At 40.6% G+C, this 25,211-nt stretch overlaps 1 protein-coding gene across 4 annotated transcripts in view; it reads left to right on the forward strand.

Moving 5' to 3' along the window:
• Dclk2 (doublecortin-like kinase 2) overlaps window positions 1–25,211 on the forward strand; it is a gene marked incomplete at its 5' end in the record, with an annotated part of 141,350 nt that overhangs the window by 20,140 nt on the left and 95,999 nt on the right. For all 4 annotated transcript variants that reach the window (XM_005400883.2, XM_005400882.2, XM_005400884.2 and 1 more), the window contains 1 exon segment: window positions 923–1,257. In XM_005400883.2, the coding sequence (XP_005400940.1) occupies window positions 923–1,257 (335 nt within the window).

A 25,211-nucleotide genomic window follows, 5' to 3' on the forward strand; every position in this document is an offset into this window, starting at 1 on the left:
AATTCTGCATGAATCAGGGCTTTAAGAACATTATGACAATAGTTAAATATAATATTTATATTCATAGGTTTTCCTTAAGAATTTCCTTTCATTATTCTTTGTAAACATTCATAACATATAAAACTCATTATATTAAGAATGAATATTAATAATGGATGTGCAAAAAAATGGAATTCTTTCTTAGTTATATCTTAGAGAAAATTTTAGCATGTAACCCTCTATTGCTAGAAAGTGAGGACTAAAAGAATTGGATGACTTTTGAGTTCCTTGAAAGAAAATTATGGTATCTTAACATATAATTTTGAAAATACCAGAGCTCAAAAATTAATAATCATTGAACTAACTGGCTAATAAAATAAATTTATATTCCTAAAAAAATGCCTGAAGTATGATTCTTTTAGCAGCCAAGACTTTGCCGTGCTTTATTAATTGAATAAGTGATCTTGTAACTGTATAATTTAGTCACTGTGGGAAGATGTAGTGACTACTGTTTGATTAGGACTGAAATCTATATTTTGAAGGAAGTAATTTTTAAAATTTCTTTGTATGACTATCGTATTTTTGATGCAATTTTTAGAAGGGTGAGATGTTTAAAAAATAGTTAATAGAATTTGGAACTAGGAAGTACTTTGGGATCAGCGGGTTCGGGTATTGCACCGTGTGGATAGTGATAGAGTGAGTCAAAAGTGTGGCGAAATGAATTATCCCAGATGACGCGTTTGGTCAAAACCGAGATCTCAGTGTGACTTCCTGGTTTAATGCTTTTCACCCTTTAATCGATGTTATTCACTGAAAAACAGTGTAGATCCCATTTAAAAGAAGAAGAGAAGGGAGTGCGGTGGGTTTGCAGCAGCTGCTGTCCAGACAGCGTGCATCCGTGGTGGGGATCACCGTGCTAATAAAGTCGATTTGTTCTTTTTAGGTGAGAGTTACGTGTGTGCATCCAACGAGCCATTTCGTAAAGTTGACTACACCAAAAATGTCAACCCGAACTGGTCTGTGAACATCAAGGGTGGAACCTCTCGGACCTTGGCCTCCACCGCCTCTGTGAAAAGTGAAGTCAAAGAAAGTAAAGACTTCATCAAACCCAAGTTAGTGACTGTGATTCGAAGTGGAGTGAAGCCTAGAAAAGCCGTGCGGATCCTTCTGAATAAAAAGACTGCTCATTCCTTTGAACAGGTCCTAACTGATATCACCGAAGCCATTAAGCTCGACTCGGGAGTGGTCAAGAGGCTGTGCACCCTAGACGGAAAACAGGTAAGAGCTTCCGGCCCTGGCTTTCAACTCCCTGGGCCATGATGGTTCTGGATCCAACGCAGACATTGGGTGGGGACGGGGAGGGGAGTTAATATTAATCATGAAAAGTGTAAGTGCACTACGTGTCTCCAAATGTCCCTCAGTATACCTGGAGTCATCGAAGGGAAAATGTGAGTTGCAGAGCAATCCTGTGTTAAGTGGGATTTATTTAAGTGTAAGACTTGAGTGTTGATTAGTGAAGATTTTATTGGCTTGCGTATCACAGAAGTCAAAGGTTTTTAACATAACTGTATTTAGAAAAGCCTTTTGTCACCAGTTATGAAAAATGCATTTCAGAGGAAAGTACTTATAGGAATAGCCATGTATGTTTTATACAGAGCAATAGGGGCAATTCGTCAGCGTTTCTGAACAATGAACACCAACTACCCAGAAAAATGCAAGTCAAATTATGGTAACAGTTTGCCAGGGAATCTCATGGACTGACAAATCTTGGGCACGTTGCAACAGCACATGAATAGCGGTTACGTAAATGTGGACTTCTGCTTAAAAACAAAAACAAAAAAGACTGATTAAAAGAAACAGTGTCTTCTAAAGTGTATTTTTCTCAGATTTACATAAAGTTAAATTGTTTGTATTTGCATTGCATAAAAAGATACAGTTTCCAATATTAGTTTCTTCACTCCATTTAGTTTTTCCCCCTAGCATAATGTGCTTTGAAGTGCTTGGCTCTTGTATTGCGAGAATGAATAATGTGAAACACTGAAGCAGTGTCTTCCAGAAAAACACAAAGTAGCTCCTAATTTCAAAGGCCAGATCAAATTGCTAGGGTATTTTATGCAACAATAAGAATGTTTAAAAAACAGGTTCTGGCTTGATGTGGTGGCGCATGCCTGTAATCCTAGTACGCAGGAGGCTGGAGCAGGAGAATCGCCACAAGTTCAAGGTCAGCCTGGGCTACATAGAGTTCAAGGCCAGCCTGAACTGCATAGTGAGAATCTGTCTCAAACACACGTCACACAGACACACAGGTTCTGGAAGCTGGTGTGTAGCTGAGTGGGAGAGTATGTGAATAGTCTATCTGAGGCCTTGGGTTGAGTCCCCAGAACCAAAGATAAATATATAAATAAGAGATAGGCTGTGAAGATTACGGTAGAAGGTGGCAAGATTAATTTGTTCACATTATGACTGGAACCATTCCTCAAAATAGGTTCTCAGTATTAATGATAAAAGACACCGTGTATAATGAAGCTAATAGCCTGGTATATCACAAAACACCGTAAGAGTCACTTTACATGTGAATAAAAGTAAATCGGGCTACAAACGAGATATGGGGAATGATTTTTATGTCTGCGTGCGTAATGGCTCATCGTGGTGAGTTGGTCCATGTACATAACACATCTTAATTCTTGTTACCTCCCCTTCCTCTGGAAAGTTTGTTGTTTCTTGGTGGGCACAGGAAAAAAAGGTTGTATAGACGCAAATGCTTAAGATACCTAACTGAAAGAGAGACCTAAATATGCCTAACTGGAACAGATAACGTATAAATAGTAATTGAAGATGAGATTTTTGATAGTGAGACCTCACATTTGGAAATGTCCAAATAAATGACATTCGGTGAAGATAGTAAGTGAAATAAAGAAGTTGAACATTTAATTAAAATAGTATCTATTGAAGTTTTCATAGTTACCTAACAAATTCTCTTCAAAAATACTTCAGACTGGAACTATAAACATGTTAACTAAGCACAAGCAGCTCAGGTCATCAACATATTCGGAGTAATGCAGTGTGATGAGCAGAATGCAAGCCAGAAATAACAGGATTGCTTGCTGTAAGAAGCTCCTAGCCGGGTGTGGTGGTGCACACCTGTAATCCAGCACTTGGAAGGCTGAGACAGGAGGATCACTGTGAGTTCAAGGCCAGCCTGAACTGCATAGCAAAACCCTGTCTCAAAAAGACGAAAAAAGAAAAAAAGACGATCCTGTATGCACAAAAGCTGCAGGATAAAGGATAAAATCACACATATGTAATCTCAGAAAGATGTTGCAAAGATACTGGACAAAATACAGAATCTATGTTCTGTTAAAGATGCATTATAAAGCTGAAAGAGATGGCCTTATAGTCTCAGCAAGGATGGAGGTCCAGGCAAGAGGGTGGCAAGTTAGAGTCCTGCTGGGGCAATTTATTGAGACCATGCCTCAAAATAAAAACAAAAGTGAGGGGCTGGGGATTTAGCTCAGCGCGAGGTCATGAGTTCGATTCCCGGTACTGGGGAAAAAAACAAAACAAAACCAAAAGGGATGGAGGTGTAGCTCAGTTTCAGGGAGCCCCTGGGTTCAATTCCTAGTGCTTCAAAAAAAAAAAGATTTAGTATTAAAAATGACAAATGATTTTTCTTAGTACACTAAAAAATTTTCCTGTTTGAAACAAAAGCCCAAAATATTAGTTAAGAAATACAGTCGTGGAAGGATTTCTCCGGTGATCAACTGCAAGATAACACCTGGGGCATCAGCATTCTTCCTTAATTCTTCCTGATTTTTATTTATAGTTCAATGTAGTTTGAGAAAAAATGTAAATGAGATTTGAGGGCGAGGAGTAGAGTTACCTGACCAAGTGAGTTTAGAAGTTAATCTGGAAAAATAGGAAATTTTGAAAATAGTGATTAATGGGCTCTCATGCTACCAGATATTAAATCATCCTCATACTACACCAAAAATAAATTCCAGGTGTTTGAAAAATATAGATGTTCAAGTGAAGTAGAAATACTAAGAAAAATGTCAATATTACCATGAAATGGGAAAGAATTTTGTCATCTTAAAAGTATAGGGAGGGGCTGGGGATTTAGCTCAGTGGCACAGCGCCTGCTTGGCAGGTGCAAGGTCGTCAGTTCAATTCCTGGTACCGGAAAGAAAAACCAAAAAAAAAAAAAAAGTATGGGGAAATCACAAAGGGTGAGGTTAATTGGTTGGACAATTTAAAAATTAAAAATTTCTGGATGTCAATTCAAGTATTTTTAGCTTGAGTTGTAGTAATTTAATGTGAAACCGATAAATGCCGTAATGAAGAACGTATAAAAGTTTAAACAGATAATTTGAAAAGAATTGTAAATTGTAAACATTAAAACATGCTCTGGGGCCCCCAGGGTTGTAGCTCACTCGTAGGGTGCTTAGCATGCGTGAGATCTTGGGTTTGACCCCTACCCCCACCAAAACAACACACAAAAACCAAATTCAATTTCACCAATAAAAATGTGAATTAATGGTGGTGAGATATGCAGTGGGTATAGAGGTGCATGTACTGAGAGCCTGAGGCAGGAGAACTGCAAGTTTGAGCCCACCCTGGGCAACTCAGCAACTTAGTGAGAATTTATTTTTTTTTAAAAAAAAAAAGAATGGATGGTGAGGTATTATTTTAATATTTAAAGTGGACAGGTTTTTAAAAAGCAAATGCCCACTGCTTTTGTATATTCATTGATTTGGCATTATCAAATGCTGATGGAAGTATAAAATACGAAAGCTGTATGGAAAGGAATTTGAACTAGTAGATCAACTTTAGAAATCTGTCCTAAATATCCTGAGATGCAAACATTAGGCATAAGAATTTTCATCCCAGCATAAAAGCAAAAGACTTCAAATAGTCTAAGTTGGCTAAATAAGGGAATAATTAAATGATATGGCCATGGAATTCATAGTGGCTAGACTTTGAAAATTATGTTTTGGGGACTATTTAAAGACATGAGGACATGTCAGATGGAAAGAGCAGAAACAAACTAGTATGGTTTCAATTTTGTGTTATAGAAAAGCAGAGGGAAAAGAGTTTTTAAAAAAAACAAATTCAGAAAGAAAATTAGAGCTGCCATCAGAAATCAGATGTTTGCCGTTCGGATTTCCACTATCATCTTCCTGAAGATCAAAAACATGTTATTTATTAAAGTTTTTGATTTGTGGCTGTAAAGTGTTACAAATATAACTTCTGTCATTGTTCATTCCTTATGAATTTAAGTATTTCCATGTGCAAAGAAAAATGATGTTATTAAATTTTCAAATAACATTTTTGGAAGAAATTACAGATTTCAGGTGCCTGTGTGCATGTGTGCGTGTGTGTGTGTGTGTGTGTGTGTGTGTGTGTGGTATTGGGGTTGAACCTAGGGCCTTGCACATGCTAGGCAAGTACACTGAGCCACAACCCTGCTGTCAGATTTTTGGGTGTGGGGCAGTACTGGGGATTAAGCCCAGGACTTTGTCCTGAGCTATGTGCCTAGTGCTTTCTTCAAGTTTTTCCACAGTTAGAGCTCAGACTTGATAATACTTATGCCGCAGCCTCCCAGAGTGTTGGGACTATGGGTGTACCACCACATCCAGCTTGGATTTGGTTTTTATAGACACAATTTTGGATACTCCATTTTCAGAGTACTAAGTATCTTCTTTTTTTTTTTTTTTTTTTGTCTTTTTGAGGCAGGGTCTGACTATACAGTTCAGGCTGGCCTTGAACTCTGTACCTCAGGCTGGTCTCAAACTCATAGCGATCTTCTTGCCTCAGCCTCTCAAGTGCTGGGATTACAGGCGTGCACCCCGGCTCAAGCATCCTTTTTTGAAAGCTATAGTTTTTTTGATGTTGACTCAGTATCATGTGATTGGTAGAGTTGTTAGTGTTCAAAACCTTAGTCTACTTTTGGTTGATATTTGTTATCATTAGAAACATAACATTAAGTTTTTAAAAAAATAGCATAAAGAATTACTTATGTTTAAGATTAATGCAAACCTTTATATGGGTAATGTTCACTTTGGTTCATTTTGATAGAGTTTTTTTTTCCTACTGATTGGTTAACCATCTGCTCTCTGATCATTAAGAAAAGGACAGCTGTCCTTTGGTAAAGAGAAAGAAATGAAAAGGAACTAAGATCTGCTAATGAGCTCTCCCTGGACAGCATTTTATATTGCCACATTTTTTTTTCTTTAGTACTGGAAATTGAACTCAGAGCCTTTACAGTGAGATCCATCCCCAGCCCCCTTTCTTTGCTTTTTATTTTGAGACAGGGTCTCACTAGGTTGCTGAGTTGTGCATTGCTTAAATTTTACATTATTTTTCTAGTTATTTCCTATTGGGATTTGTTTTCATCTAAGATTAATCTGATTTTCAACACAAGGGTAAAGATGAACTATCTTTCAGGCAATTCACCAGTCACTGAACCCATCCTGCTACTCAGGTGAGAGTTTTAAGGGGCCCTGGTTTTTCTTCTCTGGGCCTGAAAGCTTTTGGGATGAAAGACGTGATTGTGTTCTTTTTTTTTTTTTTCCGGTACTGGGAATCAAACTCACGACCTTGCGCTTGCCAGGCAGGCACTGTGCCGCTGAGCTAAATCCCCAGCCCCATGGTTATGTTCTGTACCAGGAGTGTTTATATTGTTAAAATGGGGAGCTTGAATCTTTTCTTGCTTTCAAAATGGATCTACTACTTTTGATACAGTTGTAAGATCTGAGTTGGTGAGTAAAATTAACTCATGTTTTAACTCTTTGTCAAATCATTTTACATAAGAGCATATTTTAGGATTTTATCTGTGCTAATCTTGGGTTTTCTCTTCGCTTTAGTGATTCTTAAGTAGGAGCGATTCTACTGGCATCTGCTGGGTAGAGGGTAAAGATGCAGCTATCCATCCTACAATGCACAGGACAGCCACAGTGTAATTCTTTGTGGTCCCAAGTATTAATGTCGGGCTTCAGAAATCCTGGTTTAGAGTAAGGGAGTGATGCTAAAGGAAATGCGCTTTGGGTGTTGACTGTTTTTAGACTCTGCGCTAAACTTTTGTTTCAGAACCTGTGTCCTCAGAGCCTGTCTCTCCCCTTGTCATCTAATGGATGCAGATGTATTAGAACATCATGGCTTATCGTTTTGCTTGCATTTTAATCTCTCTTCATTATTCAAAGTTGACATATCATTGGCTAGTATAGTCTTAAAAAGGATTAAGGAATGACATTTCAAATGGTTTTACATGTGTTTAAAGTGAAGTACTGTATAAGGGATCATGATTTAATCTTTGCTTTTAAATATTTAATACTTGAAGGTGATATAGCTATTGATTTTTTTTTTTTTAGATCACACCCTTAGGGGTTAGGGATGTGTAGTCAGTGGTAGAGCACTTACCTAGCATGCACAAGAGTGGGGTTGATCCCCAATACTGTAAAACAGAACAGATCTTCAGTAGGCAACCCATGTGTTTATAGATGGAATCACGAGGAAAAAAATATGTAAAGAGAAGTTGTGACAATTTGCATAGTCATTTTCCTTTAACTTGCAGTTAATTTGGATTAAATGCTTCATGTAAATATTTTTCCTCTTTAAAAAAAAAAAACAACTTTGAAGTTTAGGTGGATTATATAGAGAAGTGAGGCATTTTAGACTCCTTGGAAGTCCGAGTGACTTTCCTATACCGAGCTGCATAGGGGGCATTCTTTAACAGTGTCTTTATTCTGTTAAGGGAGTGAAAGTTCCAAATATAGCTTTTGTCCACATGTGTAAGAAATTCTAGCTTTTAGCTTTTCCAGAAACAGCAGTTTTAACATAAAAGAAACATATTTTGTGGAATTTTGGAACAAGTTGGTGCTTGTCATGGGCAGAGGCAAAACAGACTCAGAAATTGCTTGCAGTTGATGCTTTAGAGGTAAAATACTTCCAGACTTCGGGACCGCCGCCAGCCTCACAGTGCCCACGTGCGGAAGATACTCTTCGGGGAACCTGGCAACTTTTAGGTGCTTCCATTCTCTCAGCCATCTGAGAGGTTAGGAAGGTTTTCATCTCTTATTTTTTAAAAGGCTTAGTAATTTCATTGGCACTGTGATATAATAGTTACCTTGTGTCTTTATTTGTCTGGACTCATACTTCCTAGTGAGGGTTCATGTCTCTGGAATGACCAAAGCGTACGAAGGTAAAGCAGATCTTCTGAAAAGTTGCTACATAAAAGCCATGCATTCGTAAATATTTTCTGTAGTTGTTAGTCCTCATGTAATGCTTCCTTGAAGTAGGTGAGGACAGAATTTGGTTTGAGTTTTCACACTGCTCCACTGTTTGCACTTCCTTTTGTAGATAACGGAAACCTGGGCAGCTCTGTTTTATCTTACTAGATACATTCACACTGTCCAAGTATGTTTAGCATACTCACCCCAAGTAGTGGACAGTTCATCAGAAGGAGGGATCCACAGACCAAGAGTGATACATTTTTCAGAATAGTAAGAAGTACAGGTGCAGATAGGGGCAGAAAATATTATTCTGTGATTCCTATTTTGAGGGTACTTACCTTGAACTTTAAAAAGGGCAGATTAGTGCCAGGGATATGGTTCAGTGGCACAAGTGCCTGCCTAGCAAGTGCAAGGTCCTGAGGTTGATTCCCAGTACCAAAAATTGGGGAGGGGATTATTATTCTCTGACTGAATTTTAAAAAAGGGAGATAATTCGTTGAACCCCACTCTTAGGAGTAACCTGGTACATGGAAAGAAAGAGGGAAATATTTAGATATATGTTTCTTTTTTTAATTTAACCATTCTGATATCCATTGTAGAGCAATTTCCCCAACCTTATATCATAGTTCCTTTTAATGGGAAACTGGAGGGAAACACTGAAGTCCTGACAGGCAGGTACTGCAGTTACAAATCAGAAGAAATATTTAAAAGAAACAATTTTACCTTCCAATGAGTTATGCAAATGAAAGTGTGGTGAAGTAAAAAACGACATCATTGCAGACTTTTTTTAAAAATTATTCTTTTGATGTCTAAGCTGGAGTTGTACATGCACAGAGCATAAAGAATGTGATAAACTGAGTTTAATAACCGGAATTTTACACACTATCCAATTTAGACACCTGAAGTGTTCGTTATAAATGTATCAGTGTCATCAGTGATACAGTGGTTATTACAGTGTTGTTACGTATTTAACAGTACCTAGATTTTAGGCCCCAGAATAATAGTTAACAGCTTGGTTCCTTGATAGATAATGACTGATAACAAATTGTAACAGACATTATGTTAGTGCTTTGTATTAGTGTTCTCCTCTTGTCTCACAATGGTCTTAAAGAGGTAGGTACTAAAATTCCCATTTTAACACCAGGAAATCGAGCTAAAGAGTGATCCAGGAGCCTACTCAGAATCTTGCAGCTGGTGGTGGAGCTAGGGCTTATTCCCAGAAGGGCGCATTTCAGAGCTCACCATCTGTTTTGGCTTTGTTGTGAGCCCCTGGGTCATACTCTGTGGGAGGTTGCAGTGATAACAATAAAACAAATAACTAAAAAAATCTAATCGGATGATTTCAAAAAATTATTGTCGGTTTTAGAATGCTATAGATTCATAATTTTAGATATTTATCTAAAATCTGTGTAATAATAGGTTTTGTGAGAAAATTACTCTTTGGGACCCTAAAAATTGAAAAATAAGTTAAAAACTGGCAGCATGCTAATTAAAAAGATGACCCTTAGAATTATTTTTTAGATTTAATTTTAAAAATTAGAAAGTATGACATTGCAGAAAGTTTAGAAAGTGTAGAAAAAAAAGATACGCAATTCTTGCATTTTGATGCTTTCTTTTTTCGTATGTGCATGTTTCTGTTTTTCAAGAGAAAATTGCCCAAGTAAAATAAATTCATTTGCCTTGGAAAAATTCCAACCACAAATGCAGAGAGTGAAATTCTCTTTTCACATCTGCCTTTCTTCCCTAACTCATCTCCTTAAAGGGACTCACTAACAATAGCTTTATCAGTGCAATTAAATATACCTTAGTACACATAGTTTCTCTATAGCATGGCTTTTATATGTGGTCACTTGTTTACTCTTTGTTGTTATGCAGTTTTCACATTTCACACTTGGAATGATTGTATAATGCTCAACTACTAGACATACCATAATTTATTTGACTTAATTGTTGGATATTTCAGTTTCTAAATGGTTTTATCTTCTGAGCATCTTGGCTGTCTGTAGATTTCAGCATACTTTTAGATCATTTCCTTTGCATAGGATAGATTACAAGTAGGTTAGTAGAAGAGATTCTTACTATCCAAGGTGTAGATAAAGTTGTCCATCCCAGTTGGCAAAGTCATGGCCTGTGTCCTTGTAGTTCTGTAGCAGGGTGAGACTCACCGTTGGAATAGACATAACAACCAGGCGCAGTGTAGTCTTTTAATTTGTTACATGGGGAAAACGCTATGCAAAATTTCTGTTACGTAAATTGAGGCTCGCCTGTATTCCTCTCACATTTCCACCTTTGCTCCTTTTTGCTTTAGAACTGAGTTTAATGAAAAGAGCCATTTTGCCTGTGCATCAGTTTTATGCCCAAAGCAAGGGTTGATGGACTTACTAGCCCTGAAAATATTAAACTTAGTAGGGAAAATACAAGACAAAAACATTTTTTAGCAGGTAGCTCACAATATGGTTCTTGTCACTTTGATGCTGAGCTAAGAGCCCTGCCATTTCATTTAATGCTTGCCTTGTAAATTTGCCTTGTAAATTTGCCTCCATGCCAAAGTCTCTTGAATATAGTCCTGATGTTTGGTAAATTTAAGGGATTTTTATTTTTTTTTATTTTTTTTTGCTTTGTAACATTCTAACTCAAAATTGAGTCAAGGAGATTACTTGTATAAATGCTTTATAAAGTTATTGCTTTTGGTTATAACTAACTTTGGAGTTTCTTTTGTTACATATCTTATCAATGCCTGTTGACAGAAGTTTCTACCAATATATGTAATATATATTACCTTATAAGCTTCATTAGGTTTCATGAAATGGTCGTTTATTCATTGTGCCTTATGGTTAAAAACAAGAGCAGATGCAAAGTCAGCATGGTATTTTAGAATATATAACTAACACGGAAATGATTTAGTCTAGCTTGCTAATTTATAAATGAGAATTATTTGGGGACTCAGAATAACATTTGAGAACCTGTGAAATCAATGATTCTTTGCAAGGTAAAAGCTGACTTAAAATTTTGCATTACGATCGTGCAGGTGTAGATTGCTGTACACTTTAAGGACCTCGTCTTAGACCTTTTTCACAGTGTTACTTTTAGTGCGGGAAAGAACTTATTTTCAACCTTGTTACTGGTTCTTCTTCCAGAGAGCAAGGATTGAGCGTGACCGTGAGTGTCCTCTTTCTTAAGGTGCTCTTTGATGGCAGATAATTAATTGAATCTGAACTTGCTTCATGGAGAAAAACAGTGCTTGAGTTCTTACTTGCTTTTTCAGAAACTTCGATTTTTCAGATTTAAAAATTAACTTTACACATTTTTTTTTTCAAATAGAAAAGAGCACCCCACTTGAAGCCGCGAACCTAGACTTCATGAATATTTTCCCTGTGTATTTTTAGGACATTTAATTGTAGTGTGATGCAGCTGCCAGACTTAGCACACAGTGTGGAGCGCTCTTCATCATTAGGCGCTCGCCTCCACAGAAGTTAATTCTCTGAGCCTAACTACTGTGCGCGGCCATGAGTCGCCTACCCGGAACACTCAGTTTTTCTGTTATTTCAGGCCTTTCTTGAGACTTGCAAGATCTTATTTAAAATTTTCTTCTTTGTGATTTGCGGTGGTTTATGGTAGGCTTCTCTAAATGTGAGCGTAAAGACATTTGATGCTATTTGAAAATACTGTTCTTGTCGTTTGCCCACATGCTAAGTCATTAAAATGCCATTTTAAGTATGAGCTATGGGGGATATTTAAGTATCTGTATGTGGGTGCCTAACTGAAGCTAATGTCAGTTGCATGGCTGGGTGTCTGAAGATTAAGTTTATAAAACACTTTGTCTGTAGTAGTCCTTTTGTTTTATGTATATCTTGTGTTAAAATATGGCTGATAACATGCCATTTTGAAAACGCAAATTGAAGGCAGTGTTTTAGATAAAGCAAAAGTTGGGTAGCAAATTTGTACAACTCTATTTTGTTAACTTAATCCAACTTTTGACTTCTTTTTGTTGTTGTTGTTTTTTTCCTGTACCGGGAATCGAACTCACGACCTTGTGCTTGCCAGGCAGGTGCGGTGCCAGTGAGCTAAATCCCCAGCCCCAACTTTTGACATTTTATGTGTGCCTTAATACAGTAGCCCAGACTTCACATGCAAACCAAAGATAGCAGTTTAAAATCTTTCTTAAAGTCGTAATTGATTTCATTTCCGCAGCATCCCCCCTTGAGCAGCACCAATCAGTGTCTCAGTCACTTCTCAGACTTCTAGGGATCAGGGAGTGTGGTCAGTGTAATTTGTGCATAAGGAGGTGATTTTGTGTGAGGGAGCCCAGAAAATACAAATTGAAATGTGATTTAAATATATTCATTACCTGTGACACTCTTCCCATTAGAATGAGACAGGATACATGCTTATGCAGTAAGGAGTGTCATTCAAGATTTCAAATTGTAGGAAAGCCAAGTCACCGATGTTTAGGACAAGGCGGTAGTTTCAGACTTTATACACGTTGTCACTTAATTCTCAGGATCATCCCACATTAAGCGTGTGCTCACGTTTCCATCTGAAGAAGGTTACAGAGCACATTCAAGGAACTTTTGTCCTTTGATGTTGGTTTGCCATCTTGGCTATAACAGTATTCTTACCCCACAAGCCTCAAGACTTTTTAAAATTTGTTCTCAGAACAGGTTTCCTGAGACTCAAAGAACAGTCAGTTTTACTACCTTACAGTTATTCCTGATGATCTTTTAGAATATGTTATGCAGAGTGATTATTTACTTTGTTAAGCATGTGTCTAAGTAGCTTCCTAAATGTTCTACAAACTCTTATTAACTCTCAGTGAGGAAGAGTGACAGCACCAAAGACAGACAAAGGCTACCATAAAAGAGTGTAAAATTTCTAAAGTTGTCCATACTATTTTGAACCCATGTTTGATAACGGGAAAGCAGAATTCAGAATTAAACCTACACTTTATAATTATCTCAAAATAGTTATGCACACAGGCAAATACTGTAAAACAGTTTGTCTTGGTTTTGGGGATTATGGATGATTTTATGTAAATTTTCTTTATTATGTTCTACACTATCAGTATTTTGGATAGCAACATGATTGACTATTATGAGTGGACTCAGAGTGGTCAGCTATTATTCAGACCTCATTTTTTTTTAACTCTATATGGAATTTATTATTTTAAAGAGAGAATGATAAAAAAATAAAAACAATGATGCAGAGTCTCAAAACAGAATAAGAAATTAACAGTGGTTACTGTATTGCATAATGTTGTCTTCAAAGTAGTTGCTCAGATTACAAGATGTAGACATGTAAAATTAATCAACCAATATAAGCACAAACTGATCTTTTCAATAGACTAAAAGAAATTGGTAGTACAGTTATGTTAGCTATCTTGTATATATGTATATTTTTTCTTTTTTCTCTCAGTTTCCTTTTTGTACTCCAGGGTCCCACTCTGCATGTACTTGTCACCTGTCTCTAGTTTTATCTGGTTTGTGATAGTTCCTTTATCTTTCTTTGTCTTTTGGGACCTTGATACTTTTGGAGAGTTCTGGCTGGTTATTTTGTGCAACTCCCTGCAGTTTGGTGTTTTCTGGTGTTCTTTTGTGGTTATGCCATTTGGGTAGAAATACTACAAATTATGCTGTGGCCTCCTGAATGCATCCGTGTTAGAAGGTTCATGATTTCATTGTCTCGTGACTGGTGAGTTACTGTTCATCACTGATTGCCTAAGTTTTCTCGCTGTAAAATCGGTTCTTCTTAATAAACATTAATGAATACATATGTGACAGAGATATTTGAAAATGTGCAAGTGTCACCTTTCCCCCGTCCTCTGATCATTAGTGTTAGCATCCACGGATTCTTGTCTATACCAGTTATTACTGTGATGTTGACCAAATAGTAATTTCCAAGTTCTACCATTCCTTCTACGTTTATTAACTGGAATTCTACTCTCAGGAAGAACTGTCCCTTCTCTGCTTGTTTATTCAGTTGTTTATGTCAGTATGGACTAAAGAATAGTCTGTGGCTAGAATTTCTTGCTGTCATTATTTTATGGCCCAAAATGTCTCAGATATGGCCAGCTTCTTCAAGCTGGATTCCGTATCCAATTTCACATTGGATACTGTTTCCTTTTGGCATATTTAAGGGTATATGGGGGAGTAAGGGTATTGCAGGGGACCTCATCAGGTCCGTACTTGGTCCTATAGCAAACAAAAATCCGACAGCATTAACTGCTCTAGATCCCATTAACTGCTCTAGATCCCCCATTCTCAGGTTCCTTTTAATGTTGCAGCTTCTCTCCATGTCTGTCTTCAAGTTTGTAATTCCTGTTCATTGCATGCATCTCCAGGAGACCATGCCGCACTCTCTTAATGCACTTGGCGTTAGATCCCCAGAGATGTGGGCTTGAAGTATATCTGGGCCACTCGGTTATTGTCCAGTATGGGAGCACTATCACAGGTCGTTAACCATTTGCCAGTCCAAGTACTTAAATACAGGATGACCAAAAATTGCACTTTCCCATTAATTTCTCCAAGATAACATAACAGGAAATATAAGCAACAATTTAATGAAATGTATTCAATACAAGAGTCGACTGGTTGAAATGACACCTGCCTGAATGATGTTCAGGACAGTCAGTACGTAAGCAAGTGAGCTGCCTAAGTGGTTCTTGGGTAAACTGTTCAATGATTGGCACTCTCTCTCTGTCTCTGTGTCTGTCTCTGTGTCTGTCTGTCTGTCTCTCTCCCCTCACTCTCTCTGTCTCACTCATTCTCTCATTGTCTCATTTTTGGCAGTGCTGGGATTGAGTCCAGGTCTTGTGCATGCCAGACCAGCGCTCTGCTACTGAGCTGCAGCTCCAGCTCATAGTGGACTCCTGTCTATGGACAGGAAGTATTATTTAGTTGGAGGTGGCAAACCCCTTAGAGCTTTCGAAGATACAGAGAGCCCACTGTGGCACAGGTGCCATGGGTGTGCCCCCGCTGCTCTGTACTTCGGCCAATAAGAAATGTTATCAGAAGTACAACTTTTTTGAAATATTTTAATAAAACAATACTTTCAGTAATTATATTTGATATTTGAACAAATGTTTTAATAATTTATTTAAAAGAATGTATTCAGATAATGGAAGGACTATCCCTGCTTTATTTTTTAAAAAAATCAATAGTGCTTCTTCCTAAAATCAAAACTTCTACTTTAATCTTGTAGATAGGAATCATTTTGAAAAAGTGCCAAATCTGCATTAATGATTTTGCTTTTCATGCAGTTGTGTTTGCAGTTTTTGTGCTGGTATATTTACTCTAATTCGGTGACATATACAATATTGTATTATTTATATTGTCTAATGGCTCCTAGTTAATGGCTTCTTCAAACTATATTTAGAGCAGTTTAGGCATTCACACAGGGAAACGAATGCAAGATTAGTAAGTTCATAAGTGTCTTGCACCGAAGTTTTTTGTAGGATGACCCCCTTGTTGAGCAAACCTCAGTTGACATCGTGAATCTGGATGCTGAAGCGAGACTGGGGTTCAGAAGTCCATAGTGTTCAGAATGCAGAGGGGGTGAGGGCTGGGATTTTCAGGCATTATACTCCTTTTCACGAAGAAGTGTAAAACACATGACACAGTGAGAGAGGGACAGAGGGTGATACTACAGAGCTAAAGGCTGGGAGTTTGACCTAGAAGAGTTGGGAAGAATAGTACACAGAGAGTTAGAATGCAAAGTGGACTGGAGCTGAGGGGGCTGACTTGGAGGTAGTTTCTATCCACCACCATCCCTGCCTCCGCCCTCCCACACACATGCATGTACACACACCCGGGTGCACACACAGTGACAGCAGGAAATGCAGACGGCAGTGAGATGGAGAAGTGAGAATAGTGTCGGGATATAGTGGGAAATGAGTTGGGGGAAATTTGGAGGTAGGGACGTAGGTTCAAACAGGGCTATACGGAGAGACAGCATCAACTTTCAGTGAAAGTGATGTAAAGAAAAGTATGTGGGGGCCCCTCAGTCAGCTGGACTGAAGCTGAAGTGGAAAGGGGCACCAGCACAACCCATCCTCTCAGTTCAGGTCTAGACTAAGCCAGAGGACGCGGGACGCAGACAGAGGATGTGAAGAGGACTGAGAGTGAGATCTCTAAACCCTAGACCTCTGGAGAAGTCCGACAGTGCTAAAAGCAGTTTAAGCTTTGTTGCTGTTGTGCAAAGTGCCAGACCACATAGCTGGCTTGAGGACTGAGGTTTTTTCTGTACGGTGGATTGAACCCAGGGCCCTCGTACTGAGCTACAATCTCAGCCTCTTCCTATCTTTTTTATTTTAAAGAGAATACAAAAAAATAACAGAATAACAACAATATAGACAAAAACAAAACAAAGCAAAAACAGTAAAAATGATACGGAATTTCCAAACAAAATGATTGGAATTAACAGTGGCTGTTATGTTGTTATGCAATATAACAACCATTGGTGAGTTTTTTTATTATTATTTTTGAGACAGGGTCTCACTAAGTCACTAAATTGCACAAACTGGGCTTGAACTTGTGATCCTCCTGCCTCAGCTTTCCAGATTGCTGGGACTACACATGTGCATAGTTGTGCTTCGCTCCAGCGTAGGAATTCTTAATGTTCTGGCTTCCTAAGGGGTCTCTAATGATCAAATAGGCAGAAATATCTGGGACTAGATATATGCTTCACAGTAGGTCTCGGTCCTTTCATTAAGAGTGCACAGCAGTTCCTCATTATGTAGGGAAGAGCCAAGTACATTTTCTTCTAAGATTAAATTCTATGTATTTTTTAAAAATACCATTTCATTTTAATGTTAGCCTAATGAAATAATGTTTTTGTTGAACTGAGTAGCACAGATTGCTTGTGTGGGAGGTTTGAAAAACAGTAGATGTTCTTTGTGTGAAGAAAAACTATTGTTTTTTCCTAAGTAAATTGTAAACCTAGTTTATGGAGCAAAGCTTCTTATTCTATTGCTAGCCTGATGTGACCCAAGAAAATAGGACAAGAACAACTGCATCTTGACTGCAGCAAAGTTTGCCATGTGTGAGAACCCATGAGAAAATCCTCCAAGGAGATAACAGGTTTACTTGGGTCTGTGATCGGAGCCCAAGCTGTCCTAGGTGATACCAGGATCGGGTCCTAGAGTCACTTTCCTTGTTCAAAAACCATTCTGTTAGAGGCAGAACTGCTGTGGGAGTCCTGGGGAGACTTCCCAGGCCCTGCTTCTTTCCTGTTGCAGCCTGACGGCCCCCTACCACCTTTCTCTGTAACAGGTGCTTCCCCCTTGGAGAAGGGCACCTCCCTGTTGGAGCTAACTCCTTGCTAGCACTGTGGGAGACCTGTGGGCAGAATCAGCTGCAATCTGTCGGGCTCTTCGTAGAACGGGAAGGCTCTTCGTAGAACGGGAAGGCGGATCCCCATGTTAAAAGTTATCAAATTCAAGACAGCAACATCAGAATATTTAGCCCAGCCTAGGGGCCCTGTAAGCGTCTATGTCTCAGGCCCACAAATCCAGCCCCCTGTATGGGTTAGGTTGTGGTGTCCTCCTTTCTATGAAGGTCTTGTGGGGTGTGGAGGAGCCGTCTGGCCTCCACCTAGAAGGAAGGAGGGTTTCCTGAACTGGCAGCTGCTTCTGTGCCACCTCAGCCCACCACCTCCCGGCCTGGTCTGGTGCTAAGAGACCAGCATGTCCCACCCCATTCTGCACACAAGTGACTGCATTCGTAGGAGCATCATTTGCACAAGACTGCGCAAACTTCTCCCAGCCCATCACGGAATGCCAGGCTGTGTGCTGCGGAACACAGGGGAATGCAGAGGCTGGGGGAGAGATGCACTGGGAGTCAGGCTGTGCTGGTGTCGTGGAACCACGTGTGGAGAGCTGTGTCCGAGACGGGGAGGGTTTGTGTGGGGAGCAGAGCAGATGCAGGATTCGGGAGCATTCAGTACCAGGGATAGCAAATCAGTTCTCAGGCACCGTAGTCATATTTTATAAAGTTGTTCCTAGCACTGAGTTAGCAAATACGGAGCCATTGATCCTAGGAGAAAAATGCAGAGCAAGGTTTCTAGGTGCTTCTGCTCACAACATTTCATCAGCCAGCCAACATGGGGCCTCGCTTCTGTGCGTTTCTGTTTGAAGGCACCTCACTTAGCGTATACTGATGACTCGTTAGCATCCAGCTCAGATCCAGCTGTATTCATGCCTGGTAAAGGGCTCGTGGCATTTTGCCCATAAGGCACATCACGGCCTTCTTGTACTTAGGAACCCCAGACACCGCAGCGCTGTGCTTGGGAGCTGAACAGATAAATCTGCAGAAACAAGAGCCATGTGGCACTAAGTAGACTGACATAGATGCTGGTTTACAACGTGGGCCGAAGCAAGGAAGGGAGGGGGCGTTGCCTTGTTCAGCCTCCCTAGGCAGCGCAGTCATCGAGAAGGCACAGATGTTCTACTGCTGCGTGTCCAAGAATGACCAGTAAAGTGCCGCAGGTATTGATTTTTAGGGAGTAGATAAATTTAGCGAGTAGATAAATTTGTAAATACAGAACCTGTGAATAATGAAAAGTAACCATACTTTGAATTTCAACTGCAGGTTGAAACAGGCCTGTAATGCAAAAGCAGTTATAAACATGGCAGAGAAGTTCCCAATTTTAAGGAGATACAGTGGGACACAGTACTGAGGCAGTGTTTTATTTATTTGGGAGAGTTGGTTCTGAAGACTTTGGGAAAAAGCGCTGTCAGCATTCCCAAGTGAAACCTAAAATGCATATACTCTTAGAGTGCGTGAGCAAGGTGTTGTGGCTTTGATATCTGATTGTGCTAATAACAGTCATTAAGTGTAGCTGATTACAATATGTAAAAATAAAATGTCCAACTAATAGCCAGTTGCATTTGATTCAGTTCATGAGCTGTGTCATGTAAACAAGATTATCATGAAGTGAGGAGATGACAAAAAGCAGAGGTCAGATGGGCAAAGGGTGTAAAGGCTTTGTGTGCTCTTAAAGGAAACTAATACAGCCCGGGATATTATCCTGAACTTTCCCATGAAGGAAGTTCTTTTGGAAAACAGAATTCAGACAGCATTTGTGATACAGTGTTGACATCCAGGAAGTGAGAAATATATATCTTGAAATCATTCCCTTCTGCATGTCAGTTTTGTGTTCTAAATGTTTTGAAACATTCATGGTAAAGACTATTTTTTATGAAATAAACAGATTAGATAGGGCAGTGCTTGATGTTGACAAGATAATTGAAAATGAAAATTTCAGTCACTCATAATGATGAGTGTTTTTTTTATCTGTGAAGGATGCTTATATCAGTGTTTTGAGGTTTCTAAAATTTTGCTTGGTTTTCTATTTTGGTTTCACTCAATTGCCTTATATTACTTTTGAAACAATTTGTGTAGAGATGGTACAATACCTGGGTAGCATCTGTCATTGCTTTCGTGCAGGAAAAGTTTCTAAGGGAACTTAGAGGTTTATAGCTCGGTGATGAAGTACTTGTACATGCTTAGCATGTTTGGAGCCGTGGGATCAGTCCCCTGCAGCAAAAACAAAACACAAACAAATTAGACTAGGCTTAAATATTTTTTTAAAATTTATTTTTCTAAATTCTAAAAACGGATTGGGTTTTCTTTTTCCTTTTTTTTTGTTTCTGGTGCCGGGAATCGAACTCACGACCTTGTGCTTGCCAGGCAGGTGCTGTGCTGCTGAGCTAAATCCCCAGCCCCCATCGGGTTTTCTACAGCTTGGCATGGTATGGGGCTGCAGTTTTGCTTTGTAGCTGTTCATCCCAGCCCTTCCCAAACCCTGTGTTTTTTTCTCCCTGGTAGTCTTCTAGTGAGCAACAAAGCCCGCTTTCCTTTCTGAATCTGTTTTGCCCCTTAGGTGAGTATATCTTTTAAATAACTTCTGACGTACTAGATCAGAACTATAAGCCAACTATGAGGAAATCCCAGTTTCATTCGTTCGTATGACAAGTAGGCTGCTTAGTAAATGCTGTACAATGTATGGACTAACTTTTAGAAGATAATTTGTCTAAATTATTTTCTCTGTTCTCTGCAGCAGTGGTCCCAGAAAAATAAAGCTAAAATGAGTATCAGTAGTCTCTCACACAGTGTGTACACGCATGGATCAGGTAGTATTTGGGAAATGTCATTTACTCAAGTATGTTCCAGGCTCTCAGCTAAACACAAGGAATACAGCTGGGGACCAAGTCTTTCCCCAGTCCTAAAGAGGACGGCAGTGGAAGGTGATAAACCACAGTGTGATAGGTGCTGTGATAGGCATAGGTATATAGACTGCATCAATCAAAGAATCAGGGAGTGCTGTATCCATCCATTTTTCATTACTGTAAAGAAGTTCCTGAAGCAGGCTAGCTTTGTAATTAAAAGAAGTTTCTCTCACAGTTTTGGAGACTAAAAGTCTAGCCAGCAAGGCACTTGCTTCACCAAGGGCTGTGTTACCTCCTGATGGATGGCAGTGGGGCGGGGGGGAAGGTGGAAGGGGGAGATCTTGAAAAAGGAAGCCAGAGGGAGGCTGAGGTCCTGCAGTCCCTTCGGAAGGCCCTCCTGACCTCTGTCAGCCCCATCTCTCAAGGGCACCCCTTTCAGCTCCTAACTTACGAACCTTTTGAGTGGGAAGGAGACAGCATCCAAATGTCAGCAGGCTCGGAACCCATACGTGGTAGAGAAAGCCGCCTGAAGGAAGTGTAAATGCTCATTCACTGTGCAGACACGCATGAGTGTCTTCTGTGAACGAAGGACCCAGCTGTAAGAGACAGTCTTTGCCGTCTCAGAACCTGCATCCCCCTGCGGTTGTTACCAGGCCCAGTCCACCCACTCGTGGCTCAGAAGCCAATCCTCAGGAGCCTAGAGTTGGTGAGAAGGAAATCATTCAAAGGCAGGCACCTTGAAAGTTGGGGCTGTCGTCCCCAAAGCCTCCATCCTGGGGAGCTCAGGGATGTGGGGGGCTTTTATAGGGAAAGGAGGAGACTGCAGGAGGGCTCAGTGCTAAGGAGGTCATGGGTATGGTGCTCTGTGTTTCTTTTATTACTTCTCTGGCTAGAACATTGCCACTGACCTCCCGGAGCTAGTTTTCTTTTTTTCCCCTGGTATCGGGTTTCAAACTCACAACCTCGTGCTTGCCAGGCAGGCGCTGTGCCGCTGAGCTAAATCCCCGGCCCCGCTAGTTTGTTTTTTCGTGTTTGTTTTTGTTGCTAGTACTGGGGATCAAACCCAATGGCTTCCCTTGCACACTGGCCAGCTGCTCTCTACCACTGAGCTACATCCTCAGCCCTTTTTAAATTTTTTATTTTGACACAGGATATCCCTAAGATCTCACTAAATTGCCCAGGTCGGCATTGAACTTGTGATCTTCGTGCCTCAGACTCTTGTGTAACTGGGATTACTACAGGCACACACCTTGATTCTTTACACAAACATATTACCTTCTGTAAGTTACACCTCACAGGGACACACACACTTCATACTAGCTGATGCCCAGGTCTAAAGAATATGCAGGATGTTTTCATTCTGTTACCTGAAGGTCACCAGATGTTCTGCGTTCTGTAAATCTAAAGATATTTGAGCAGCTAACATCTCAGTCATTTATGCACAGCTTTCCTTCAGAATTTAGAGTGCTGAGCAAAGGGAGGGCACCGAACCTTGCAAAAGGCGCAGGCAGATGGTTTAACTTTGTGAAGGGGAGCTCCCCAAGGAGTGGCCCACAGAATGAGGCAGAGGAAAAGCAAGTCTGTGTAAATTCAGCAGTTCGCATAGCGAGAGATGCTCCGAAGACAATAAAGAAGGCCTGGACTAGCTGCCTTGTAGAGAGAAGAAAGCTCTGAGGAGGGAGTACTGGGACCCAAGTGGACGTGTTCATGGCATTGTGACTGTACTGCGGAGCCTTGTGGGTTTCTTGAGGTGCGTCCACTGGGCCAGGTAAAGTAGAAAATGCGCGGAAAGTTTGGGGTTTTGTCAGTCAGCGGGCACTGAGAGGACAGTGAAGTGATGAGTTTGGGTCCCTCAACAGTCAACTTCAGAGACCGAGCTGATCGGGAAGGGAAGCAGGTCCAGGGGAAGCTGATAGGAGGAGGGGAGTGAATGTGGTTGAGGGCTTGAGTTCTAGAGATTGATGTGTGGATGTTCTAAGGCTGACAGAGCTGGGACAGAAAGTGTGTGACCACGCAGGAAGTTTTTCTTTAAGTAAGACTTCAGAAGTGGGGTCCCTCCTAGTGACAGCCTACGGTGTGGCCGTGGACTGTAGCGCCTGAGGAGTGGTAAAGGTACTGGCCATGGTGGAGCTGGAGGGGAGGCTGAGCCCATCCGGGGCCTGTCCTGTCACTCATAATCATGGGCGTAGAGAGGCATAAGCCGAGTTTTAAAAACTCAAGTGGAAGAGTTGTTGTCAGGATGGAAAAAGCAACCATGTGTAGTTAGGTCTTCAAAGGAATAAAGTTTCGTTCTCATTTGTTTATTTTTGCTCTTTGTAAAATACAGTGGTGGAGAAGTCACTGGGAATATGTGGCAGATGCCGGGTGCTTCCCTGTAAGCCTGAGGGCATGAAGAGTGGAAGGAGCAGCAGCGTCCCGGGGCCTGGAGTGTGGTTACCGTGTGACTCTCCCATGTGGCTAGCAACTGGCCAAGAGCTAACTTTAAAGCGAGTTCTGTGGTTCTGTATCCAGAGGACTTTGCTCTAACTGCAGAGACATACAGGCCACAAGATTAAAAAAAACAATCAAATCCATCAAGCCGCCAAGAAATACTTCTGTGATGGATGCTCTTGGTACTGTAGCCATTGTGTGAAGTTACACACATAATGGACCAAGTCTCTGGATTTCCATGTAGGCAGTTTCATGTTTTACTTTTGGACAGCTAATATTTGAAAATTGCCTTGCTCACCAAACGATTGCTCCCAGATCGCCATCTGTGAGCACATTTCCTGTATGAGAACTCCCAGTTCTCGTACAAATGCCGTGTTCCTCTTATCCCTTCTATCCACATGGGTCCTGCCAGTGACTAGAATTGTTGCTAGGAAACCAAGCCTGCATCTCATCCCTGGAGGTCTTTAAGAGGTTCTTGTTTCAAGTGCATTTTCTTGGAGTCTCTGTTTGCCTTAGAGATTACAGATAAGGGCTAGAGTTAATTCCTGCTCTATTGTTGTTGTTGTTGTTGTTACTATTGTTATTGTTATTAGTGGTACTGGATATTGAACCCAGAGGCCTTCATACTAAACTGTATTCTCAGCCCTTCTTAATTTTGAGACACAGTCTTGCCAAGAAGCCCAGGCTAGGCTCGAACTTGGGGTCCTCCTGCCTCAGCCTCCCAAGCTGCTGGGATTATAGGCATGCAAGTCTGGATCCACTGCTTTTTAGTGACATGACTTTCCTCAGAGTATTTAACTTCATTGTCCTTTGTAAAAATGTTAAATGAAGTGAGGTTTATGCTAAAGCACTTGTCACAGGGCCTGGCAGGTGGTACTTTGATAATTGTGGTGATTGACGTTAGCATCTCCAGAGGTCCTGGAAACTGTCATTGCCCAAGCCTCTGGGAGTTGGTAGTTGAGGATGGGGAAAGGGAATGAGTATTCAGAATCTGTTGTCCTGGCGAGGTAGTCTTGATATTCGCACCTAGAACCTGACTTACGTTGAGAGCGATTCTTCTGCAGGCCTTGCAGCCCTGCCTAAGTGGAAAGTGAGTCAGAATAAGGACTGTGGGTAGGTGGGCCATTCTGGTGTTTTGTTTCTTTGTGGTACGGAGGACTGAACCCAGGGCCTGTGCATGCATGTGCTCTACCTCTGAGCCGCACCCCAGCCCTGTCCATGCTATTACCTGAAATCAGGGGCTGCACACGAGAGTCACTTGGGGAGCTTTAAGGAAAAAAGAACCACACGGGCTCTTAGGTCCCGTTCTGCAGAATATCATGGCTCATAACCTGGAGAGTAGGGCTTGTATAAATAATGTAAAAATAGAGAAAAACAAGTACCCAGTATAAATAAACCGGTAGAGTTAGAAGGTAAGGCTCATAATACCAATTTTCCAGAATTGTCAAAATTAAATAAGCTGACCAGTAGAATTTCCTAGTTTACAACTGCAAGTCAAAAACAGAAAAGGATCATTTAGTTTTGTTGCATAATATGACAACACCATCATCCGGAAACTCCAGGGCATTCAGAAGTAAGTGTTTATGTCACATTCTTTAAGTGCTGGCGGCAGCGGCTCTGCCGTTGTCAGCCTGCCTGCAAGTGAGCTGGGCTTAGGGGGCAGCTGGCTGGGACAGCTCTTCCTACGTTCTGTCCCCTTGTGCCAGCAGCTTGCGCGGTGGCTGAGGCAGTGGCAGAAGCCCAGGAGACAGTGGAAGACACGTGGCCCCTTGAAGTGTGGGCTCCCTGCTTAGGCACGTCCCTCCGATCAAGTGGCCAGGCTTTTGTGTTGGGGACCATAAAATAGGCGAAGGACGTGAACACAGAGGGCTGGAAGATGGGAGACAGTGATCACACTCACAGAATCCTGAAACGTAAGCCTTACTGGTGAAAGTTCAGTGACCCCAAGGGAAAGAAGCGTTGATGGAGCGCCTGTTGGGTGCCAGGCCCGGGCTAACAGAAGGACAGTTGAGGGACTGCCCCTCGTGAAGGGTTAAGGACGCTTGCTAGTTACTCTAGGAGTTAAGTAGGCTGGGGGCGGGAAACCGCTCTATAACTTCTTCCTCCCCCATAAGAAAATTCATACAGGATTTCAAGTGAGCTTTAAAACACTGAACTATTGGTAAGATGTGACCACTGTATTTTCCATATTGCCTAAAATTCCGCATCATATTAAAATATAAAGTGAAGCTATTGAGTCCCCAAACCACTTCTTTTTCTTTCTTTTTTTTTTTTTAAATACTTTTATTAGTATGTTTTTGTGATACAAAATGAGTATATGTGGGATATGGAAAAGCTCAGCCTTCCAAGTACTGGGATGACAGGAGTGAGCTACCATGTCTGGTTTTCTCCTATTGGTTTTGAAAAAGTTT

Source organism: Chinchilla lanigera, unplaced genomic scaffold (assembly GCF_000276665.1).
Source record: "Chinchilla lanigera isolate Chin_1 unplaced genomic scaffold, ChiLan1.0 scaffold00070, whole genome shotgun sequence".
NCBI classification, from domain to species: domain Eukaryota; kingdom Metazoa; phylum Chordata; class Mammalia; order Rodentia; family Chinchillidae; genus Chinchilla; species Chinchilla lanigera.